Here is a 21887-nt window from a genome sequence, read left to right as displayed (position 1 = left end):
GCTACGAAGCACGGAGTACGAGTGTGGAGTAGTCACGTACCTTTGATGCAACCAGAGACAGGGGGGGTGTGTTTGTGTGAAAAGAGCAAGGCGCGATCTGCGTGGACGGCGTGGAAGTACTTGGTGGGAGCGAAACAGGCAAAGGCACGCTACGGCTTACATCGCACTTTCCAGCTTAGCACCGTATGTTAGGGGGGGGGAGGCCGCAAACGAAGGATTGATCCAGCACTGCCAGCGAAGCCGGAGCAGGTGACCACAAAAAACAAGGGGCGTTGAAGGCTCCTGTACGGATCCGTAGGACTAGCCAAGCAGGACTTGCTTTTTCGTCTTCTTCGGAGATCCAACTCACCGGCACAGCTCGCCTCTCCCTTTGTCTTCATGCAAGAAACTGTACCCGTGTTCTTATGTACGAGTACTCCGTAGGCAGCAGGCTTCTTCCCGCGCCACGACACAGTACGAACAGATCTGTCGGCACGGAGCCCATACGGGGTAGAACGACACTAAAATGATTTTACGGGGTAAGAATGGCACTAATTGCACGTAGAAACAGAAAGAAGCATGGCGCGTACTCCACTGACCAGTGCAGAAAAACAGACAGTACGAGCCAGGTATAACGAGTAATGCCGCCAACACAGTTGCTGTCCTACCCCTTTCCCTACGCGGAAAGGACATGACAGGGTGGGCACACTGGTCACCAAGACGGGCTCCCATTGGCGGCGGGGCTTTCCTGCCAGTTCCCGAAGCAATAAGCCAAGATATGAGTACAATCGTTTTGCGTAAGCCTCTACGGAGTAAAGGATGCCAATTCTTGGGCGTCCTTACAAGAACATTCGATGAATCTTGACCAGTCATGCCACTGCTGCCAACAGATCTGGTCAAGTTGATCCTATGCTGTTAGCCACCAGACAAAAGACTACCTGACGCCTGCCTGTGTTGGCTGCATTTGAGAGGAAAAGCAGCGTTTATGCAGCTCACCAATATTTCCCGCAGATCAACCCCGGATTGATGTTACGGATTAGGGTTTTCTCCGCGTAAAGTTAATAAGTCGAGCCAGTTCTCCATGCCCGATTGAAGATACTCCACTGCTATTGCTACGCGCATTCGTCGAGTTGTCTTCGCCACTCGGATACTTGTACAGTGCCTGAGAGGTCTAGATTTCATACTGTTTGTGTGCTTCACTGCCTGCTCCAGACTCCCTTGTTTCTTTCCATTTACCCGTCAGCGGACCAAATCGAGCCACAGGGGAGAGGGTAGCATCTATCTATAGAAGTAAAGTAAGCCTGTGTTGTATGCATGTTGACTTCTTTAGAGCAGATACCCGCCAAGTAATGTCGCTTCCCCAACCCGGTCTTTCAGCCAATGGCTAGCTGTCCGAGAAGAGGCTAATCCACTCACGAGCTCGTGCTGTTTGGGGCGTCCAAGAGCGCAATCCGCGTATTGTCCAATTAGTGCAAGCTGCACCCAGCGTCTGCCATGTTACTAGCGTGCGAAACAATGTCTTTCACCGTGTCTACTTGACTGATGTCCAATACATATGCAGCGTGATACCGGTATCTACCACCCTGCAGTTCTGCAGCTCGTGTGGTCGTGTGGGCCTGTGACCTGTTTGCGTGGGACCGTCTGGTATTGCTTGGCTCCCATGAAAATTCCTGCGGTTCATGTCTCGGCCAGTGCTATGGCATCCTGTTTATTGTATCTTAGTATTTTGCAGGGAACCTGCTCCTTCCAGCGTTTCCCCACAGTTCTCGTCCCAGTTGTGCCGCTTCAGATCTGTTCTGGCCTGATGAAACATCTGGTCGATGCGGTGTCTTGCCTCTGTTCCATCATTCGCTTCTTGTCTCCGGGCGTAAATCGCAGCACTTTCCCTGCGAGTGACTGTATAACCAGGTGCGAGCCCGGGGGAAAGGAGCAGGCAGAGAATTAATGCGCTTCCACGGCGGGAGCAGAGTTCATGCACCCAATAAAATGGCTGCAGGCACGCAGCACCATCCCGGACGGTGCATAGGCCGAGGCTGCGATCGGTTAGCCAACGAGTGGTCTCGATATGTACATCCTATTGCCATGTGGCCAGGCAAGCCGCTGATGTATCAGAATGATGGCGAATACGCCTTTTAGCTGTCTCTTGTCTCCGGACTGGATCCAAGTTGTTAGCATTTTGCAGGGCCATCATTGAGCAATTGTATTCGAGTCCACTTTACTCCGGATTTCCCCGGATTTGTCTCTGGATACCTGTATTGGTCCTACAAGCAAAGGGCGTTGGAATAAAACAGGTATCCCCACATTTCAAGACTTCGCTCAGGTGACGACTGCCTTCGTTCGTATTGGATCTCCTGGCATGCACTCTAGCAGTCACAGACCCACAATGCAGGGCCGAAAGAACAGAACACTAATACCTCGAGCTTCCTAAAGCCGCGACCGAGAAAAAGCCGACAGAAGGGATACGCTGTAATACTCCGTAGTCTGCTCCGTAGGTTCCTTATCTTCTGGTAAAAAAGATACATGCGTTTTATAATAGCCGCTAGGGGAAGCAGAGTAACTATGAGCAGGATCCAAGTTCGACGACTACAATAGTATGGGCTGATCCAAGGGAAGCCTATCGGGATGTCAATCGGCTCACTCGATGGCCCCTGCAACTGGCGTTATTACCCCGGGTTTGGCCAACTTTGGGGCACCGGGAACTCCACAGTGAGACTACGTTCTGTCAGTTTTCTTTGGAGAAAGAAGCATGCGATTCCCTGATTGTATCGATTGTATCGCAGCGCGCCATGTCCAATCTCATCTTGTTTCCCCACTGCATAGTCGGCTGCATCCGACCGAGCTCAAGTCAATGTACTGACTGCCGGTGTTGCTATAAAAAGTCCACAGTGTCAACTGTACGCGCACCATCACACTGACATTCGCCTGACATCATATCTGAATGTGTCGGCCGGGAAAGGTCCGGATGCTGCTGTATGCTGTACAATCACACACACACGTCGGACAAGTCGCTGAAAGTTGTGTGGGGCATGCAGCGATCCTAACTCCATGCCCCGTGGCCTCCTAGCGTGCAGTGGCCAAAGACAGAGTTTCAGCGAGCACCCTGAGCTGCCGGAGTTGTCCAATACGCGCCGTGGCTTTCGGCGGGCCCTGGCGGAAATAAGAACAAGCGAAAAGCAGGCATGCCGGTGAACTCGAAGTCCTCGGCATTAGCATTACGAGACACTCAGCGCTTTTCGCACCGCGTAGGCTCCCGCTCCTTCCCTGCATGGTCGCGAACAAAGAACGTGTCTGTCGGATTTGCGGTGTTTCATTGGTGCCAAGCTAATATAGCGCCGTGGCAGGCCTCTCCATTGTGCGAGTAACCGAAGGGTTCCTTGGACAGGCAGAGAGCCAGGCTTGTAGCAAACCCCTGTCTTCCCCAGACTTTCTGAGATGCCATAGACACGACAAAGGGCTCTCGCTGTGAGCCATCTGCACGGCAGGATTGATAAACGCCATACCACACGCCCCGGAATACCAGGTATAGGCGGCAGAAGGTGAGGTAAAAATTGCCTAACGGCTACTCCGTACTATGTGTGCTTTTACCACCTGCCAGAACAGGGGCAGGTCCACTTGCCGCAAGCTCCTGCGCCCCATGGAGAATACGAGTACAAGTAGTAGGCATGTTCTGCAGAGGTCTGGAATCCAGCTGCCCCTTTTTCTTTTGGCGCCACGGGCCAATAAACTGATTAGAGCCTCCCTTCATGATCGCCGTCACCAACGAGGCAAAGTTCAAGGTCCCATGTCGAAAGAAATGCCGCCGTGAAGGAGAGACGACGTAACCAGCTGTCCAGAAGCCAAGAAACCAACAGGCGCACTTTGTGAGCAGAGCTCGAGCAGCCTGCTAGCCGAGCTCGGTGTTCTGGAAAGCCGGCCGTTGGCTAGAGCGACCAAGATGCGGCCTTCCGGTGCAGCCCTTTCCGGGTGGATAAATACATCGCGTCGCTGAACGGAGCAGTAGCGCTTATTATAGGCTATCTCCGGGGCTGTACGAGGACTCGTAGTCACATGTACCAAACAGTCCTTAGTCCCGGGGGGCTAAGGCCCGCTCTGGGGATGACTTGTCACCTGGCCCGGCTTTGTCGGTTTGTCGACTTGTCGGTCTGGCGCTGTGCATTGCTGCTCACAGGGAATTGAGGCTGTACTTGTACGGAGACCGATTACTGCGACTTGTCCTCAATACGGTGAGAAATATGGAGATGGTGCTGCTGTAAGACTGGGGCGACTGGAGCTGTTTCCGCTGTACCCACGACAAAAAAGACTCGAAAAATCCCTTCCCGTGCCCCAGATTATCCTACCTGGGATGTGGCCCCAGAGCCAAGAAAAACAAATGGAGCTTTTTGAATAGTCGGTGTGTGATTGGCCCCGTGGACAGAGCAATATTATCTGGGCCGCCATGGCGTGCATTCCGGAGGTGCCACTAGCGCCTGGAGGCTTTCGGGCGGCTTTTGTGACGGCCTGTCAAGTTGGCACTGTGCACGCTCCCCGTAGCCATCCGTTGTCGGTGACTTTGTTTCCAAGGGCAGGCCTACAACAGGGCGCAATGTCTTTTCCATCCGCTGCGCTTGTGCTACTAGAAGGATATCAATTTGTAACGATGTCCGTCAAGGACGTTCTTTTATAGGTAATAGCAAAGGCTACTATGCCGTCGGACTTTCAAGCTCCAACTTTCGTCTTTGGAGAGGGTTTCGGGGAAATGGGGGAATTGGGGTTTGGGGAAGTTGTGGAAAACGGAGCACGCCGGAATGTATCTTACCAAGGGCGATCAACGACCATGTGGAAAGCAGCTCACCAACGAGAGACAGGCTGGGGAGGCCAGCTGATCTAGCCGTATGCGGAAGATTCGCACGGATTGCCCTGTATTGCAGCTGACCATGTCGCTGATCAAGATGCTCGTTGCTTGGTCTTCTTCGAGTCAGCTTCCGACCATTCCACGTCAAAAGCTGTAGATGCTCAGCCTCGCATTACGTCTCCTCCTAGCTGCCGATCTGCAGCTGCATGTGCAACATGAAATGGGGCACTGGCTACGAAGTGCATCTTCTTGGTCGTTCTTGATGATGTCACACCTTCAAAGCTTATGGCGATTCTCGAAATAAAAAGAAGAAAGAGAGAAATAATGAATGAATGAAAAGAAAGGGCTTGCTGCTGTTTGTTTATCAGCAGAAGATTGCGAGGTCTTCATGGGTTCTTTGTTCGGGCGCTTACATATCTTGTAATCAACGGAATAGGCGTATACTGACGCAGCTCCCAGTGATAGAAGTTCAGGACAGCAAAATACATGACTGCGCAGGCATGTTGTCAGTTTGTTTCAGTGATCAGCTGAGACGTCGTGAGCGCTATACAGGAATGGGTACCGAATGCGTCAGTACTGTCGGCGCAGGGAAGGTAGAATTAGACATCGTGTAGGAAAAGATGGGTGGAGTGTGATGTGGTTGGAGAAGACCAGAGCGAATTGAAAAGGGTAGACTAGATGCATGAATTGCGAGAGATCGCCCAAGTATCTTGATCGTACACTTTGCTCTTGCTGCCGCTTCTATCGCGACTGCCGTTTCGAGTAATACGAAGCAACCAGTCACGTCCGGCAGGCGATCTCCCCAATGGTTAAGCCCCACCTGGCGGTGGGTCTGCAGCTACCAGGAGTGGCGCCTCTGCCTGTCTGCTTTTTACAGCGGCCAAGATGCTCGCAACTCGGCCCCAATGGCATCCTCCGCAGCCGCAGCCGCCGTCCCGGCGATGGACATTGCCAGCCTGCTGACGGTGATCATCACGACGTCGCCGACGCCGTCGGCGCCCTGCACGGACCTGCTGTCGGCGGTGCTGGCGTCGTTCCGCGCCCACTGTCCGGCACTGCTGACGTGTCCGGTGACGGTGGTCTTTGATACGTACGACCGCGTGGTGCCGCGAGCGCGGCTGAAAAAGGGCTGCGTCACGGCTGAGGAGGCCGAGTCGTACGTGGCCTACAAGGACAACGTGCGGCAGCTGGTGCGGGACGTGTGGGCACCGGCGGACAGCCGCGACGACAGCGGGACCATCTCGAGCGGCCTCGCCGAGTATGGGTCCCCGTTCATCGCCGACAACGCGGTGGCCTTTACGACGACGCGCTCAGGCGACGGGCGGATCGCGTTTATCGAGCCGGCAGCGCGGCTGGGCTTTGGTCTGGCCGTGCGGACGGCCGTCCGGGCAGCCACGACGCCGTACGTCTGGATTCAGCAGCACGACTGGACGCTGGTGTCGGACATTCCGCTGGCGGCCATGCTCGAGGTCATGGCGACGTGTGAGGGCGAGGAAGAGGGCGAGACCGAACCGGGTGGGCTGGCCGGACAGAGCGACACGACAGAGCAGAGCGAGAACCCCTCGTCCAGCTCAGACTCTGGTTCCGTGGCTTCCTCAGGCGTCGACCCCGAAGAGGCTGTGCCGGTGCGCTATATCTGCCTGCCGTCGGTTCGCATGCTGCGCTATGCCACGTCGCCGCACGTGGTCAACTTCCCGGTCCTCCGATCGCTGACGGTCTCGCTGAAGAGCGAGTTCCCCGTCTCAGCCTCGGTCTCGGCCCTGCCGACAACGCGTCGCGACCGCCTCCCTCTCACGCCCCTCTTCTTCTGGCACGACAAGACGCACCTGGCATCGACAGCCCACTATCTGCAGCGGGTCTTTTCGACACGTCTGGCCATCGGCCGCGGCGACTTTATCGAGGACCACATCGGCCAGCGGGCACGCACGCAGATGAAGAATGACCCGGCCGTGTGGCGCAACTGGGCCTGCTGGCTCTACTATCCCGACGACGGCAACGAGCTGTGTCTGCGCCACCTGCAGGGACGCACCTGGAGGGGCGAGAAGCAGGAGCAAGAGATGCGCGACATGTACCGGGAGAGAAACCGATCGGCCGCCTCGGCCGCAGCAGAAGCAGCCAAGGCGGCCGCAGCAGCAGCTGTCCGGAAGGCGTCTCCCCTCTCGCCTTCGTCTCATCCGCCTTATCTGATGGACTGGTCGGCTGACATTTTTGCCGATGAGGAGCCGAGCAGATAACACATGACTGCAGACAGCCCAATCAGAAGAAAAAACGTACGCGGCCGCAGGATCGAGCCGTCAAGCACTGGTAGCCCGGCTGCCTCGAGTGATGACCGGTTGTCCTGGTCTGAGCTACCTGCTGGCCGTCACCATTGCCGGGTTGCCTCACAAGTAGGAGCCCTCTTGTTGACATGTTTCAGACGTGCAATTGTCGTTGCTGCAATCGGCCCTACCTGCTGCCTTATGTTCCCGGAAAAGCGCGTCCCAAGAACCAGAGCATCAAGACTCCCATCTACGAACTGTACGTGCCCATCGTGATGTTCTACTGCTCAGACGTGAATCTCGCAAGACAACCTCAAGGGCTGCTTCTGCTCCTCGCTGCCTCGCTATCCCGAGGCCTTTAAGCTGTGCGTCGGTTTAGCACGTGCCCGAATTGCTCAGGCTCTTCTGGATAGGGCTAGAGCAGTGTCGGAGACAAGCATCCGAGCCATAGATGGAAAGCAGCTGCAGGACAAATTGAATTCAATCGATTATTCAGCGATGCGCACGTGACTACAGACCTGCGAGGAACGGCCTGTCGATGTTGTGAGAAGAACCACAGACGTGAGAAGCAGAACAAAAAAAACGTATATAATTAGGCCCCTTCTTAGGACATTGCACGACAATGATCTAGGTTCTACATGGATCTAATCACCATCCACATCCGATCTTACTCCCCTCCGTCTGGGAGGTGCTTAATGATGTGGCTTTCGACCTGAGCCTTCCACCCTGTCCAGCCAGGACTATGGTCTGGGGACAGAGCTCCTACGGGAGATGCATCGTGACAAAACGTGGGTCGAAGTTGTGGCGAAGGCGTTCGGTCAGCTTCGGGATTGCGACGCTTCTTTGCTCTCATTGCAAACACGGTGGCTTTTCCTTCTGCCTTGGAAAGTATTGTGGAAAGCTTCTTTCGGTGACGCACTGCCCTCGACTCTCTTTGGACTGGGGGTGACATGGATTTCCCCGTAGGCAGCTGTTGCCGCTGTGCTGATTCCTCTCCTTCCGCGGGCGTATTGATGGGGGCGAAACTGTCTTCGTCTGCGTCGTCAGCGCTTTGGACGGAAAAGCCTTGTTCTTTGCGGTCAGAGTTGGGATCTCCTGGATGAATGCTGCTGCCGATACCTCCTCGTTCTTGATGCGGACTATCTCCCTTTCAGTTTCTGCATCAGTAATGCCTGCGTGAGTGTCTACGCCGAATGACCAATCCGATCCTCCTAAATCGAGTTCAGCTTGGATGTTCTCGTCGTTGCCGCCCTCATCATCACCAACCTCCTCATCATCATTATATTCCTCAGGCTCCTCTTCGCGCTCGATCGGCATTGGTATCGAATACTTTGCGGGGGGCTCCTCTAGCGCGTAGTGATATCGGGTGTATGCGTACGACTGGACGGACTCGTCAAGCCAATCGCTAAACATAAGGCCTGCTTCGCCGCTGACCCACGTGTCAAAAACAATTGAGATGGACGCTGGTGTGAGTTTCAGGCTTGGCCCTGGAACCGCTGTCTTGTCGTTGGGAGTTTCACCCATCCAGTAGTCGATGTCAGCACGAAGCTGGTCGGGATCGAAGGTATTGACAGAGCTCACCCCGTTAGGCACGATAATATCACCGTACCCTCGGTACGCTGCCATCCATTCAGCATTCCTTCGGAGTGTCGGTAGCTCAGGTACGCGAAGCGGCGAGAAGTCGTTGTGTCCAAGCTCCGCCCGGATCCAGGCAATCCAGGCGATCTTCATCCAGGCGCATTGCTTGTCAGCGGCGTCGAGGGGCCCAAGCACAGGAACTGGCCATCTGTAGTGTCTTGAGAGCACCCAGTCTTTGGGGCCATTCTGATGGTGAACGGAGGGCTCCCTAAAGAAGACTCGCGCGTTTTCGAGCACGTACAGACCGGAGGCCCAACTGTTCTGCTGCTGCGTAACCTGTACCCTGGTGTGGATGTAGTTTTCGTCAGGTTCGATCAGATCGTGACTCTCCATCCATGTTTTGAAAGGAAGGGAGACTGCCATGTCGGAGCAGCTGGGAAGGCTGTTAAACCAGTAGATCTTGTGTTGGGCTCGATCGGTGACCGTAAGGATCCAGTGGGTTTCAGTCAGACTGATAGGGATTGCCAAGAACCGTTTTCCAACGTTCTTTGGGGAGCTCTCGTCCCAAAGGCTACTCGTTATCCCTTCCTTCCGGCATATCACAGTCGGAAACCAGACCACGCTTTGAAGGTCCTGCAGAGCGAGGGCGAGTCCACTCACAATTTCATCTTCTGCCAGCCAATCCTCGAGCAGCAGCGAAGCCTCCAGGTTGTACAGTTGCATCAGGTAGGAAGAGTGATGCAGGCCGTCAATTTTAAAGGGTGGCTTATTCCATCCGGATCTGTGTTGCACCTTGGGAAAAAACTCATCGGTGGCTGTGTTGAACGTGCTGCTGATTTTGGGAGGGAGTAAGGTGGACGACTGCGTACAATCCACTCAGACTGGCTATTAGGGAATTTGGTTCGGAAGTTGTATCGGCCGTTAGTAAACCGATACCGCTGTTTGTCTGGCCAGTCCAGTTCTTGCGCGTTTTTGATGCCGTGGCCGATAGTGCCAGCTCGTCCTCCACGGCCGCTGAAATTGGCTTCCCGAACAAACCTTTGTTGCGTCATGATGAGGATAGGGAAGAGAGTGGAGGGACTGAAGTTGGAAGCAAACGAAAGAAAGCACAGTCTTGAGATATCGGCTTTGCGTCTTTGTCGAGTGGATGGTAAAAGCTTGAGATAGAACGAATCGCGTTTAGCTTTTTGTCATTCTAGGGCGTTAATTGTTATTAACACAAGATGGGTTTTCGGAAAAATTGCGTAGAACGTTGTCTCAGACGGTTAGACAAACAAAAGTTGCCGTAAAATGAATCTGAAAGATAGTTGAGCGCATATGTGACAACCACTTTCTCCTTTGTCTTTGCCCTTCGCCTTTTTATTGAGTGCAGATTTGGCTCCCCAGGTTCCATCATAAAGTTATATTCCAAATTGCTTCTGAATACCCCAACGGAAACAGAAAATCATCCAGGTACTAATACAAACAACAAAATTACAACTTTCACCCTCTTCTTACTCGGTCTCGCGTCATAATATTAATAGACTTACAGCATTCAACGCTCGGTTTGCATCATGGACCCAGCCAAAGATGGTACATGTGCAAACCAGGCACGTCCTTCTTCAGCCATTGTTTGTGTCGTGCCTTGCCCCGTTCAGGCCGCCTTTATCAATTTGCCCGACCCGGATGTGTTCGCTATTATCGCCCCTAGGGCACAAGCTTTGCTAGACCGTGCGGAGGCTGATCCTGATGCCTTGACACAAGAAGAAAAAAGCATACTACCTGGGGCTCGACACCTCTTGCACGGAAAGTCCTGGCTGGACGGTGCCATAAACTATGTTGAATTTGTTGTTCCGATGGAGCCTTCAGACCCGTTTTCCCCTCATAATCCCCTTCGGGACTCCATCTCCAATTTTACTTGGTGTATCATGCTTGAGGCCATCTCTATTCACAACATCGAAGGCATCTATGGGTCTTCCTACTACTGTTGGCAGCTCCGTGCTGGGAGCGACATCAACCAGTTCTGGATGGCGTCCCCGCTCGATTCCGTGACAAAACGCTTCTGGGCCACGAAGAGGGATGAGCTAATGGCGAAGCCGGTTTTTATGGAGAGAGCCTTCGGAGGTCCCCTTGGAAAATACGCTCGTCAGATCTCGACCGAGCCCCGTCGCTGGACGGGCTTATTCGCGGCTTTTTATGGCTACCGAAATGTCAACCCCTGCCAATGCTGCGAAACTCGTTACATGAATCGTCGTGCCCAGTCAAACGATCAAGGAGAGTATCCGCGGGTCATGCTTCCGTAGTACGGCTGCTATTCCCTGCCTGGCCACTCCTCGGCGTGTGCTACCTGTCTGTACTTTATGGAGGGGGCTAGATACACGTATCATAACAAGCAGTTGATGCCTTGGGCCCAGTCGTTCGTCGGGTCGCGTGGGAAGGAAGAGGCCATGTCTCCACGCAAGCTGGATCTGGAGCGTTACCCCGTCGTGGAACCTGATCTGACTATGGCCGTGCTGTCAAGTGCTGGAAGCGATCAGACCAGGGCTTTGGTGGCGCAGAAATCGGACTCTGTGTCCCTGGGAAAGCATCTGGCCACTAGTTCCAGAACTCGATGGTCGAAGCGGAGAAAAAGAGGACAAGCTGCATGAGGTCATGGACAGGTGCCAAGAGGCAGCAGGTTGGAATGCTCAGGCAAGAGATATTCGAACGAAGGCAACAGGGAACAGCGTGTAAGATTGGCATAACCGAATACGGCATAGTATGTCTGCCTAGCTATCCTATTCCGAATCAATTCGCAGAACAGTTCACTTCCGCGACAGCTCTACAGCTGGCTACGCACTGCCGTGCCTGTGCCGGCCGAGCCTTCGTGCAGGTCGACGTCCTGGCCGGCCAGCCAGGTCTCCATGCTCGTCGGCCGTGAGCGGCGGCAGGGCGCGACCATCGACGGGAGGTATTTTGTACTGCGGCGAAGACTGCTGGATAAAACAAACAGCCGACGCGGTAAACACAAGCTGCGATGCAAACAAACAAAAAATCGAAATGCAACCGAAATGCAAGTACATACAATCAAAAAGGTATCTGTCTATTATCTGCTCGCCCATCTTGCTTAGTCATCATCTCAAGCCGTCTTCCCTTTTCCGCGGATGGACCCGGCAGCCGTGGCCTTGTCGACGACGAAGCTGAAGTCGACGACGCCGACCAGGCCGCTGACCGACTGGATCATGCCCTCGAGGTCGTCGCACACCAGCGTGCTGCACACCTGCAGGACGGCAAATTCGGTGTAGCCGGTCTGCTCCATGTTGCTGGCGTCCAGCACGCGACTCAGGCTCGAGGCCGTCTTTGTAGGCACGCGCATCAGTGTTGGAAGGCCGGTGGCCGTGTTGACCTCGTCGTCGGCCAGGTCCTTCCAGGCGGCCGTCTGGCTGTGCTTCTTCCGACCCGGCTTCTCCGTATCTTCCTTCTGCTTCATCTTCTGGGCTTCCTTGACGGCCGCGAGATGTTGCTTCTTGCTCTCCGCATTGCTGTGGCGGCTCCAGATGCTGTTGCGCCGGCGCGGAGGCTGAGGTGCCGATCCGGACCGGGACCGACCGGTCGAGCCGGAGGCCATGACCACGGCCGAGTTGCCGGAATGACCGGGCCGATCGACGTCGGTCAGGGCCAGCAGCTGACGCGTCAGCTCGTACGGCCGCGGCAGCGGAATGTAAGGCGGCAGCGACTGGCCGGACAGCAGCGAGTTCGACAGCAGGGTCAGGGTTGACAGGATGGTGTAATGGGTGGGCCCGATGGCGCGGATCAGCTCATTCAGGGCCTCGAGCCAGGCGGCGTCGGCCGTGCGGGCGGGCGAGTGACGCGGCTTCCACACGACCGTGTAGGAAATGAGGGTCAGGTAGTTGAGAATGCGGCCAGATCGCAGGATGATGTCCTCGTAGGCAACGCGCGGGTAGCGGCCGCCGATGCTGGGCTCCCAGCGCTGCCAGTCGGAGTGGGCCTGTAGCGACGGCAGCAGGGTCATGAGCTTGCTGAAAAGCTTCTGGCGCACCTTTGCGAGCCGATGGCCGGGGGTGTCGGGCACGTCGACGTCGCCGGCTGTCTGGTCGATGGCCGCCCGTAGTGTCTCGTTGATGACGGAAAAGTAGTTGGCCAGCAGGTACATGGTGGCGCTGAGGTCACGGCGCAGCCAGGCCCGGTCGGTCTGGGGCTGGGGAAAGATGGTCCAGATGAAGGCGACGAAGCAGCCGGCCGCCACCGTGGCCAGCCGGTAGGGGGCCAGCTCGTAGATGGGGTAGTAGCGCTGGCCGGTGGACTCGCTGCGCGTGATGCCGATGCGGCGGACTTGCAGCTCGTAGCCAATGATGAGCACCTGCGTGATGAGCGTGATCATGCTGGCCGCCATGAAGCGGGGATGCTTGAGTAAGAAGTAGAATTCGCAGAAGAGGAAGAGCCAGAGGAAGACGATTGTGCCGACTGTTGTCTGGTCTGTGATGTACCAGATGATGAGTGAGAAGACCATGGCGAGGGCGCTGCCGCCGACACGGCAGAAGAAGCCGAAGATGGATTGTCCAGAGGCTAGAATGTTAGTAGGGGAAGAAAGGGAAAAAGAAAAAAGAAAAAAAAGAAAAAAAGAAGAAAAAAACACCACTCACTCTGCATCATTCCGATCGCAATGATGATCATTGCCCACACCAGCCGCTGCTCCCGGAAAAAGACCTGCGTCCTCTCGAGGAAGCAGATGATGCCGACGGTCATGGTGGCACAGGCAGCGCGCAGGCCAAACAGCGACTCGGCCGAGCCCAACAGCCGCGACACCGCCCGCAGTCGGTTGCCGAACCGCTGCCACCCGTTCGTCGGCGGCAGGTGTTCGGGGTCGCGCTTGGCGCCAAAGCCGTCGCCCGTGAACACGACCTGGAGGCTGTGCTCCATCGATGCCGGCGTCTCTTCGGCGCTGCTGTCGTCGTTGCCGTCCGTCATCACGCTGATCACCCACTTGCGCATCCGCCGCAGCGTCGGGAACAGCAGCCGCTTCTGGTCCATCGTCCCGTCGGCCACGCGCAGGTCCGCAAACGTGACCAGGTCCTGGACTGCCTCGCCTGTTGCGTGCATCTAGGTGCGATGTGAGCGGAAAAGGAGCTGAAGAGGAAGGAACAACCGATCGAACCGACTGCTCTCACACACGTGACTTACCAGCTGCTCCATGTACAGCAACACATACAGCTGCGCCTGGCGATGCTCCCGCTCCATGAAGATGGGGTCCAGGCCTGGCGATGCCGCCGGTCGCCGCATGCCGCTCTCGTCGTCCGTATCGCCGCTCAGCAGCCCGCGCTCGCGAGCCCACAGCCGCAGGATGCCGCTGCGCGACACGTGAAACCGCTCGACCTTGCGGTTGATCACGGCCGCGAAACCTTCGTCGCCCGGCCGGCAGGACTCGCCCGTCTCGGCGTCCGAGGCAGGGGTCGATGGTGGTGGCGACGTGGCCGCAGTGTCGGGCGCCTTGCCTGCCTGCTTCTCGCTCGCCCTGTCCCGCTGGGCCGCCTTGGCTGCTCGCCGCTTGGCGCGTTGTGCCTTGCACTGCGCCTTTTGCGCCTTGCTCTTCGGCAGCAGGTCCAGCTGCAGGCCGGCATGCTCAAGCCCCTCATCGATGGCCTCGGACAAGATCGCAAACGGCTCGTGCAGCTGCTGCATGATCTCGTTCCACACCCGCCGCTCCTGCTCCTTCTCGGCTGCCTCCTGCACGCTGTCACGGTCGCTGTCGCTGCCGTGACTGCTGTCACCATCACTGCTGCTGCTGCTGCTGCTGCTGTTGTCGTCTCCTCCACCATCACCACCGTCCCCATCCCCTCCGTTCCCACCACCTGTCACCTTCCAGCCGCGATGCTCGGCCGTGCGCCGGAAAATGTCCATGATCGTGCTCATGCCCGTGACCGGGACCGTGATGTTGCGCAGCAGATGCACCATCTCGCCGAGATCGTGGGCCGTCAGCTTGCCAAAGGCCGCGTCGCGCTTGGCAAACCGCAGCTCTGCCTGCATCTTGCCTGACAAGTCGTAGATGGCTCCGATCGTGGCGCGCAGCGACTGCGCCGCCTTGGCCTCACGGGTCAGCCGTGGCGGCGCTTCCTTTCCGTTCTTTTCGTCCCTCGTGGGCGACGGCCCCAGCTCGCCGACCGCTGTCTCGACCGTGGCCAGCGCATACATGTCCTCGCGCTCCAGACCGCGCAGGTATTCGCCCTGCAGCGACACGGCCTTGCGCAGCAGCCCGATCTTGCCGCGCATCTGTCCCATCAGGATCTTGCGGCTCGACATGGGAAAGACAAAGAGCGAGACGCCGGCCGAGAGTGCCTGAGCAAACAGCATCGCCGTCAGAATCTGCTTGATAAACGCCTCGGCCTGCACCATGGTCGTCATCAGCGGTCCAAACGATGCCGTCACGTTGATCAGGATCGAAAAGACAATCACCGGCAGGTTGAAGGCCGGGTTCTTGGCCCGCAGCACATTGACCGCCCACGTCGCCACAAAGAGCCACACCGCCATCACCGCCGACTGGCTCGCGTTGTACAGCGGCCGCCCGGTCGCCTTCATCTGGGCCAGCTGGGCCGCCGTCAGCGTGCCGGCCGTGCGGCGCCGCGCCTCCACGCCCGAGTACATCATCAGCAGCGCCAGCGCCGAGCCCACGCAGATCGCCAGAACGTTGAGCATCAGCGTCTGGATCGACTTGCCGCGTGGCAGGATCGGCATTCCCAGCACCGAGATGATCGGGATCAGGTAGCCCAGCGTCGGGTACAGATTCGAGATCCTGTCCGACTGATACATGGCGATGCCAATGACCGGAGCCAGCGACCCTCTGATCATTCGTTAGTCAGGAGTCGAGAAAAGAGAAAGGACCAGAGAACAAACAGACTTGAACATCAACATCAGAATCGGCACTTCCAACCCCATCTTGGCCAGAACTCGCGTGAGAAGCGGCTTGGCCGGCTCCTCTTCGATATCGCCGTCATTGCCATCAGGAATTCGAGGCGCCAGGTCGTCCGCAGCCGTGGCCGCAGTCACTCCTGTAGCCCCTGTTGCCCCCGTTGCTCCCGTTGCCGCCGTCGCCGCAGTGGCCGACGTTCGCATGCGTCGTGTCCGGTAATGCGCGTGCTCTGGCGCAAGGGACGTGTAAGTCGGGATCTTCTCCATCGTGTCCAGATTGTCGGCCGACTCCGACGACGTGGCCGTCTGCGCCCTTGCTGTGTCGGGCATGGTTGAGTGTGGTGAGCGCGCGAGTACAAGATCGTGCTGCTTGGAACCAAAGCCGCTCAAAAGCGGTCAGATGACACGACGAAAGCAAATGAAGAGGTCGAGATCGACGTCACGACCAAAATATGACTTGAGAGATTTCGTCGTACAAACAAAGCTGCACGTCCGCCAATGCAGGAGCCGGCATTTAAGCGTGTCTGGCCCCGATTCGCCGAAAATCGCGATCGGTGAACGGTGAAAATATGGCGAGGAATAACGGGTCGCATGACAGGTCACAATTCACGCTGCGCTAGCCCCAGGGATGCGAATACGAGCTAAAAACAGAACCCCTCCCTCCCCAGAATCGTCCTGTAGCGCTGCGCCAAATGCCGCTGACGGCTGTTCCAAGCCCGAAAACCGTAGCTGCGCTATTCTCCACCGAAAACTCCGTATAATAGTCAGGATTACTATTACGCATCAGAGAAGCCTCCCGTTTCTGAGGATACATACATATACAGGCAGGCGTGTAAATGGACTTTCTAGTTGGGGAGAAGCAGAAATGGATATACGTTTCACTTGGCAATAATTGAGACCGTTGAGTTCTTGGCAATATACCCCGCACCTGCACGATTCGGGGGATTATGGCATACTTGGCCTCAACGGTTCAATGGCATGCATACAAGAGCTTTGTTGTAGAAATGTTGCCGAAATGCAGCATGACATCAACAGGCCGGGTCTCAAAGTAAGCACACAGAATTATGCTCCTGGACGGCATGACTCAATAATACTAGTAATCTATTCTCCCGGGACACCCGGTCACGGAGCCCTCGGTTTCTTCTTCACGGCGCTGCATAAGCGACGCTCGTAATGAAAAAAAGATGTGGTTTGAAAGCAAAAATTGCGCCCGGGTCGGCCCCGAAGGACAAACCAAGACAGGTAGCGCCACGATGTGCAATGCAGGCTTCCCACCCTATGGCCAGGTCTTCATGATCACCCGACTCATCGAACAAGGTAAGTATGAAGAAAAAAAACGAGAAAGAAATTGTAGAAACGGCAGCGGGTGCCTGTGGGATATATAGGTCCTTGGAGTGGTCCGTGCGAGAATGCAAGTACTGTTGTGCCGTAGTTGACCGCCTTCCGCAACGGGCCTCGAGATGCAATTTCCTATTGGGGAAAGAGAGGATGAGAGGAGTACATATGCCCTCTGTTCAGTTGTAGCATCGCATCTTCAATGGTTTTTTTTTTCAGTGACTATGAGAACTATCGCAGTATCAGAAATGTGGAATCCACGCATAGTTCCCTGTGCGGCGGGGTGCATGGTCTGATTGGCCTGGACTGCCGCCCGGCGTCTGTAAGGAAGACTTAGCCGCGTTGCTCCCGCACATCCCCACGCTGCCCGTTCCGGACTCCGATGGAGATTGCCTGTAGACGCCTGGTCGCTTTTTCTTCCGTGAGTATGGGGCACACATCGTTCTGGAGGTACGTCTGGAACACAGGCTACAGGGCAAACACTCAAACCCATAAGCCCCAAGAGTGAGACCTACGGCCTCGGGCTCCTCTATTTGGGTGCCGAGCTTTTTGAGGGATGGCGAAGTCTGCAGAGGTATAAGAAGACATGGGCCCTGCTATCCTGCCATTCCACACATTGGCACGTACTCAGGTGAAAGACGGGACTGCGAGGAAGAAGCAGGAAACAAACTTGATCGGAACCACTTAGAAACAAGCTTTCTATTCAGGCCCCTGCCATTATGGGATCTAGCATCAGCTCTCTCCGGTCGGCCACTCCGGTCGAGAAGCTTCCGGAAGAGAGTATCAGCTTTGAAGGCAGGTTTCCGAGAGGGCAGAGCCGAGAGGGCAGAAATCGAGGCATGATTTGTCTTGCTGACCGGAACAGACTATCTCGGTCTTCATTCTGCTGCCTATGAATGGGCTGACAGCTACGATGCCAAAGACTGGGATCGTCTTCGTCGGTGTATTGCGCCAACTCTGCGGGTGAGTTGCATGATTGATTTTGATTCGTTATTCTCTTTCTTGCCTCTTCGTTCTCATTTTTCTCTTCGTTCTCTCCTGTTTCTCCTCTCCTTTGTCTCCTCTCCTTTCTCTCTTTCCTCTCCTTTCTCTTCTTCCTATCCTCTCGCCCTTCCCCTCTCCTCTCCCCTCTCCTCTCCCCCAAGCTGACCCCCCCAGATCGACTACCGCTCCTTTCTCGACAAAATCTGGGAAGCCATGCCGGCCGACGAGTTCATCGACATGATCTCCGACCCCCACGTCCTTGGCAATCCGCTGCTGCGCACCCAGCACTTCTTCGGCATGTCCCGCTGGGAGCGCGTCTCAGACACGGAGGTGATCGGCTACCACCAGCTGCGCGTCCCCCACCAGGTCTACACCGATGCCAGCCTCGCCGACGTCGCCGTCAAGGGCCACGCCCACTCGGCCAACACCCACTGGTACCGCAAGGTCGACGGCGTCTGGAAGTTCGCCGGCCTCTGCCCCGAGATCCGCTGGTTCGAGTACGATTTTGACAAGGTCTTTGCCAGCGGCCGCGACCAGTTCGGCGACGAGACCGTCACGGCCTCCGCTGCCGAGACCGCCGCCGCCGCCAACGGCATCGCTAGCACCATCCCCGTCCGCAAGGAGGGCATCACCGCTTGAGTCAGGAGCTTCGAGGACTGGGAATAAGGCGTCTTGGCGTATTGGAAGCGCATCAGATCGTACGCCTCTTCTAGACATCCTTTCAACTCGGAATTGGATTCTTCGGGGCTTCGATACTGTCTGTCACTCGTCTAGTCTATGCTTCTTTATTTCTATACTAGCAAACAGATTGTAACTACACCTCCCGAGTGCTCTGGTTCAAAAGCAAGTCCCAAAGCCCGGCTGGCATCCCTGCTCGCAGTGTTCCGTCGTGATGCCGCTGTTTCCAGGTCAGAAATTCGTCTGCAAGGAAAAGAAGAGGACAGCTCACCAGAACCCGTGCTTCGAACAGCAGTGCCCGTAGTCGGATCCCCGACAGGTGAGGTTCACTCCAGGCCCGCATTGGCCCGAATGTGTCGGAAGCAGTGCCTCGACGCTGCTGTCCAGGCTGTGGACAGCATGAGGGGACGCGTCACGGTACCAGTTTTCTCTCGGGTCGCCCAGACACTCGCCAACCGTCACGCCCCGGTAGCCGAGAAGGTGGAGGGTGGACAGCATGAAGCTGGTCAGATTGACTGCGGTCTCGTGCTTGGTGTCGTGCGAGAGTGAGATGTGGCCGGCCTGGCTGCCCTGCTGGTTGTAGCCAGAGTGGGAGAGAATGTCGGCAAAGTGGTCCTTGGACCACTGGATGGTCTGGGGGTCGTCGTGGTTGTAGTCGACCGTGTCGATGTCAAAGTTGACAATGTGGTAACCGCGGTTGCTGAGGTCGTCGAGACAGCCTGAGGCGCCCGTGCACGAGGCGTAGGGTGGGCGCAGATACGTGGGAACCAGGCCGATCACGTTGCGGATGGCCATCTCGTTGAAGACGACTTCCTGGTCGCGCAGAAATGCAGACGTCACCGACAGGTTTGCATGGTCCCAGGTGTGGCTTCCGATCTGGTAGCCCTCGGCGTGCATGCGGCGCAGCACGGCCGGCCACAGGGTCGCTGGGTTGTCGATCGAGCCGAGCGGATTGTTCATTCCGTTGACGAAGAACGTCGCCTTTGTCCTGTAGCGCTTGAGGGTGTCGAGAATCAAATCTGTGTACTGGCTGGGCCCGTCGTCAAACGTCAGAGCGACAGTGCCCGGAACGGTGCAGTTGTTGATGATCGTGCCTGGGGGAAAAGAATCAGCGCTCATACTGCTTGGCTTTGTCGTCATCCTTGCTTCTCACCATATGACACATTGCCAACATGTGGCCTCGGGACAATGTCCGTCCTTTGGCCCAGGGGAAAGGAAACCTGGTGTGGTCCGGCACTGTTCTCGGCCACAGCGACATGCGCCAGACGGCTCGCGGCGATGATGAGTATCAATGTTGGTGTTTGACGATGCATTATGAATAAGATGGGTGTCGTGTGGCGATGGATGGCGAAAGATCAACGCAAACGACGAAGCAAAAGGGGCAGACTTGCAAAGTGTACATGGGCTACCGGTTAACGCTCTTCGCTCTTTCCGAAATAGGACACGACACAACAACGATTGATCTGGTTGGGGAAGTCACATTGGCGCCTCTACATTGTAGCCTTTGCGCGTTTAGTTTCTAATGCATTCGCGGATTGACATGAGAGTGATAGCTGCCTATCCAGCTCTACAGCTTCGCCTCGCCTGCCTGGAGGCTGTTCCAGTCGTCGCGCGTGAAGGGAACGTACGTGATGCCTTTGCCGTGGCCATCAATCCACAGCATTTCGTCGCCGGCGGTCAACTTGTCGGGATGGATGCCCTCGGCCTTGAGTGGCGTTCTTTGTTCTGCTTCTTGTTGTGTGTGGTCGACATTTGCTGGAGATGGCGGATGAAGACGGGCACGGCGTATCGAGGGAGATGTTTGCGAGCATGTCTGATTTGTTAGAGAGAGGGGGGACAGAGAAATAGAAAATGAAGGAGAGAGATGATTGATTACGTACTCCAAAAAAGCCTGGTGGCTAAAATGTGCCTATTGTTGTGGATCGATGGAGATGGCGGCTGCTCCGGCCTTGCCGTCGTGTCCGGGCAGCTCGACGCCGTACACGTTGGCCTCGAGGATGCCGGGGAAGTTGCCCAGCACCTGGGCGACCTCTGCGGTCGATACGCCGAGGTGGTAGGGCATGCGACAGGCGAAGCCAGTGGCGAGGTCACGGACGATGTCGCCGGTGTCGCTGTCGACGGCCACGGGCACGTAGAGGCCGTGGTAGCGCAGGCGCAGCAGGGCGCCGTGGTGGCCGACGGCATGACGCAGAAAGGGGCCGCGGCAGACGTTGTCGAGCGCGAAGACCCCCTCGGTGCTGTTGAAGAACTCGTGGATGCGCTGGATGCCGAAACGATCGCGGAAGCGCTGCCAGACGTCGGGCCGCAACCCGTTGCCGTAGATGGAGTGCACAGCGTGACAACGGTCGGCAGCTTCATCAGCGGGAACCGCCAGCAGATAGCGCAGCGTCTCGCCGACGTAGACGAACCAGGTGGCTCGCGATTCGCGCACGTCGGGCCAGAAGCCGCGAACACTAAAACGCGGCGCCACGCACAGCGTCGTGCCGGCCAGCATCTGCCACATCGCGTTGATGCCGCCGGTGCCGTGGTAGAAGGGCATGCAGTCGTAGTAGCGCTCGCCCGGCCGGTCGACCGGGTTGAGACCGGTCTCGTTGGACACCCCGTGGCCGTGCGCCATGACGATCGGAAGCATGCCTTGGGCAGCCCCGTCGTGCCTGACGTGTAGAACAGCCCCAGCGGCCAGTCGCCCGCCACATCGGCCCGCAGCTCGTCGCCTGGCCGCTGCACATCCTGGCCGTAGATGCCTGCTCGCACGTCCGCCAGCTTCACCACTCGGTAGCCTGCCGCTGCCAGCTCGTCTTGTGCGTCGTCGATTCGCTCGTGGATCGTCGCCGGACCGTCCACCAGCACCAGCCGCGCGCTGCTGATCGCCAGGCAGTGCAGCAGCGCCTGCGACGTCAGGTGATAGTTGATCATCGCCGGCGCTGCGCCCACCGATAGCAGTCCGATCCAGGCTGTCATAAAGTCGGGCGAGTTTTCCATGAATAGCGCCACCAGGTCACCCGGCTGCATGCCCTGCGCCTGGAACCATTGTCCGTACTGGTTCGCCCGGTCGTATACCTCCTTGCGCGTGTAGCAGCCGGTCCGCGACCAGATCGACTCGTAGCCAGGGTCTTCGCGTGCTCGCTGCCACTGTTGCTGTTGGATGAGTCAGCAGACGAAAGCTATCGTACATATACGACATTTTTCTTTTTTCTTACCAAGTGTCATTCTGAGTGGTGTATGAAAGCAAGAGCGAGAGGAAGAGCTCACTCTCTGTTGGATTTTGACCAGCTTTAGACGAAGCTCATCGCCCCCTCAGCGACCCATGACTGCCGCCTCCCAGTCGACGGGACAGCCATTGTGACTCCGCTTGGAGTACA

The 21887-nt window shown here is 56.6% G+C and overlaps 6 protein-coding genes across 6 annotated transcripts; 2 read left to right on the top strand and 4 right to left on the bottom strand.

Moving 5' to 3' along the window:
- Positions 1–5715: 5715 nt before the first annotated feature.
- On the top strand, positions 5716–7044 carry CMQ_202 (uncharacterized protein; the record flags this gene model as incomplete). Its single annotated transcript, XM_014313824.1, has 1 exon — positions 5716–7044. The coding sequence occupies one exon, from the start codon at positions 5716–5718 to the stop codon at positions 7042–7044; it is 1329 nt and encodes a 442-aa protein (XP_014169299.1).
- A 691-nt stretch (positions 7045–7735) lies between these two features.
- CMQ_36 (uncharacterized protein) lies at positions 7736–9698 on the bottom strand (the record flags this gene model as incomplete). The annotated part of the gene is made up of 3 exons (XM_014313975.1): positions 7736–7948; positions 8095–9475; positions 9685–9698. The coding sequence occupies 3 exons, from the start codon at positions 9696–9698 to the stop codon at positions 7736–7738; spliced, it is 1608 nt and encodes a 535-aa protein (XP_014169450.1).
- Positions 9699–11743: 2045 nt separating this feature from the next.
- Positions 11744–15858, bottom strand: CMQ_124 (uncharacterized protein; the record flags this gene model as incomplete). Its single annotated transcript, XM_014313746.1, has 5 exons — positions 11744–13191; positions 13269–13725; positions 13807–14349; positions 14482–15460; positions 15773–15858. 5 exons carry the CDS (start codon positions 15856–15858, stop codon positions 11744–11746), a joined length of 3513 nt encoding a protein of 1170 aa, XP_014169221.1.
- Positions 15859–17582: 1724 nt separating this feature from the next.
- CMQ_16 (scytalone dehydratase) lies at positions 17583–18486 on the top strand (the record flags this gene model as incomplete). The annotated part of the gene is made up of 3 exons (XM_014313955.1): positions 17583–17643; positions 17729–17826; positions 18022–18486. 3 exons carry the CDS (start codon positions 17583–17585, stop codon positions 18484–18486), a joined length of 624 nt encoding a protein of 207 aa, XP_014169430.1.
- Positions 18487–18792: 306 nt separating this feature from the next.
- On the bottom strand, positions 18793–19838 carry CMQ_268 (chitin-binding protein; the record flags this gene model as incomplete). Its single annotated transcript, XM_014313890.1, has 2 exons — positions 18793–19619; positions 19679–19838. 2 exons carry the CDS (start codon positions 19836–19838, stop codon positions 18793–18795), a joined length of 987 nt encoding a protein of 328 aa, XP_014169365.1.
- A 596-nt stretch (positions 19839–20434) lies between these two features.
- Positions 20435–21866, bottom strand: CMQ_188 (very-long-chain acyl-synthetase family protein; the record flags this gene model as incomplete). The annotated part of the gene is made up of 3 exons (XM_014313810.1): positions 20435–21019; positions 21109–21663; positions 21831–21866. 3 exons carry the CDS (start codon positions 21864–21866, stop codon positions 20435–20437), a joined length of 1176 nt encoding a protein of 391 aa, XP_014169285.1.
- Between the last annotated feature and the right edge of the window lie 21 nt (positions 21867–21887).

The sequence above is a fragment of the Grosmannia clavigera genome (genome assembly GCF_000143105.1).
Source record: "Grosmannia clavigera kw1407 unplaced genomic scaffold GCSC_179, whole genome shotgun sequence".
In the NCBI taxonomy this organism is placed as follows: domain Eukaryota; kingdom Fungi; phylum Ascomycota; class Sordariomycetes; order Ophiostomatales; family Ophiostomataceae; genus Leptographium; species Leptographium clavigerum.
Note: the sequence above shows the minus strand (reverse complement) of the source record. Positions and strands in the feature narration are given on the sequence as shown.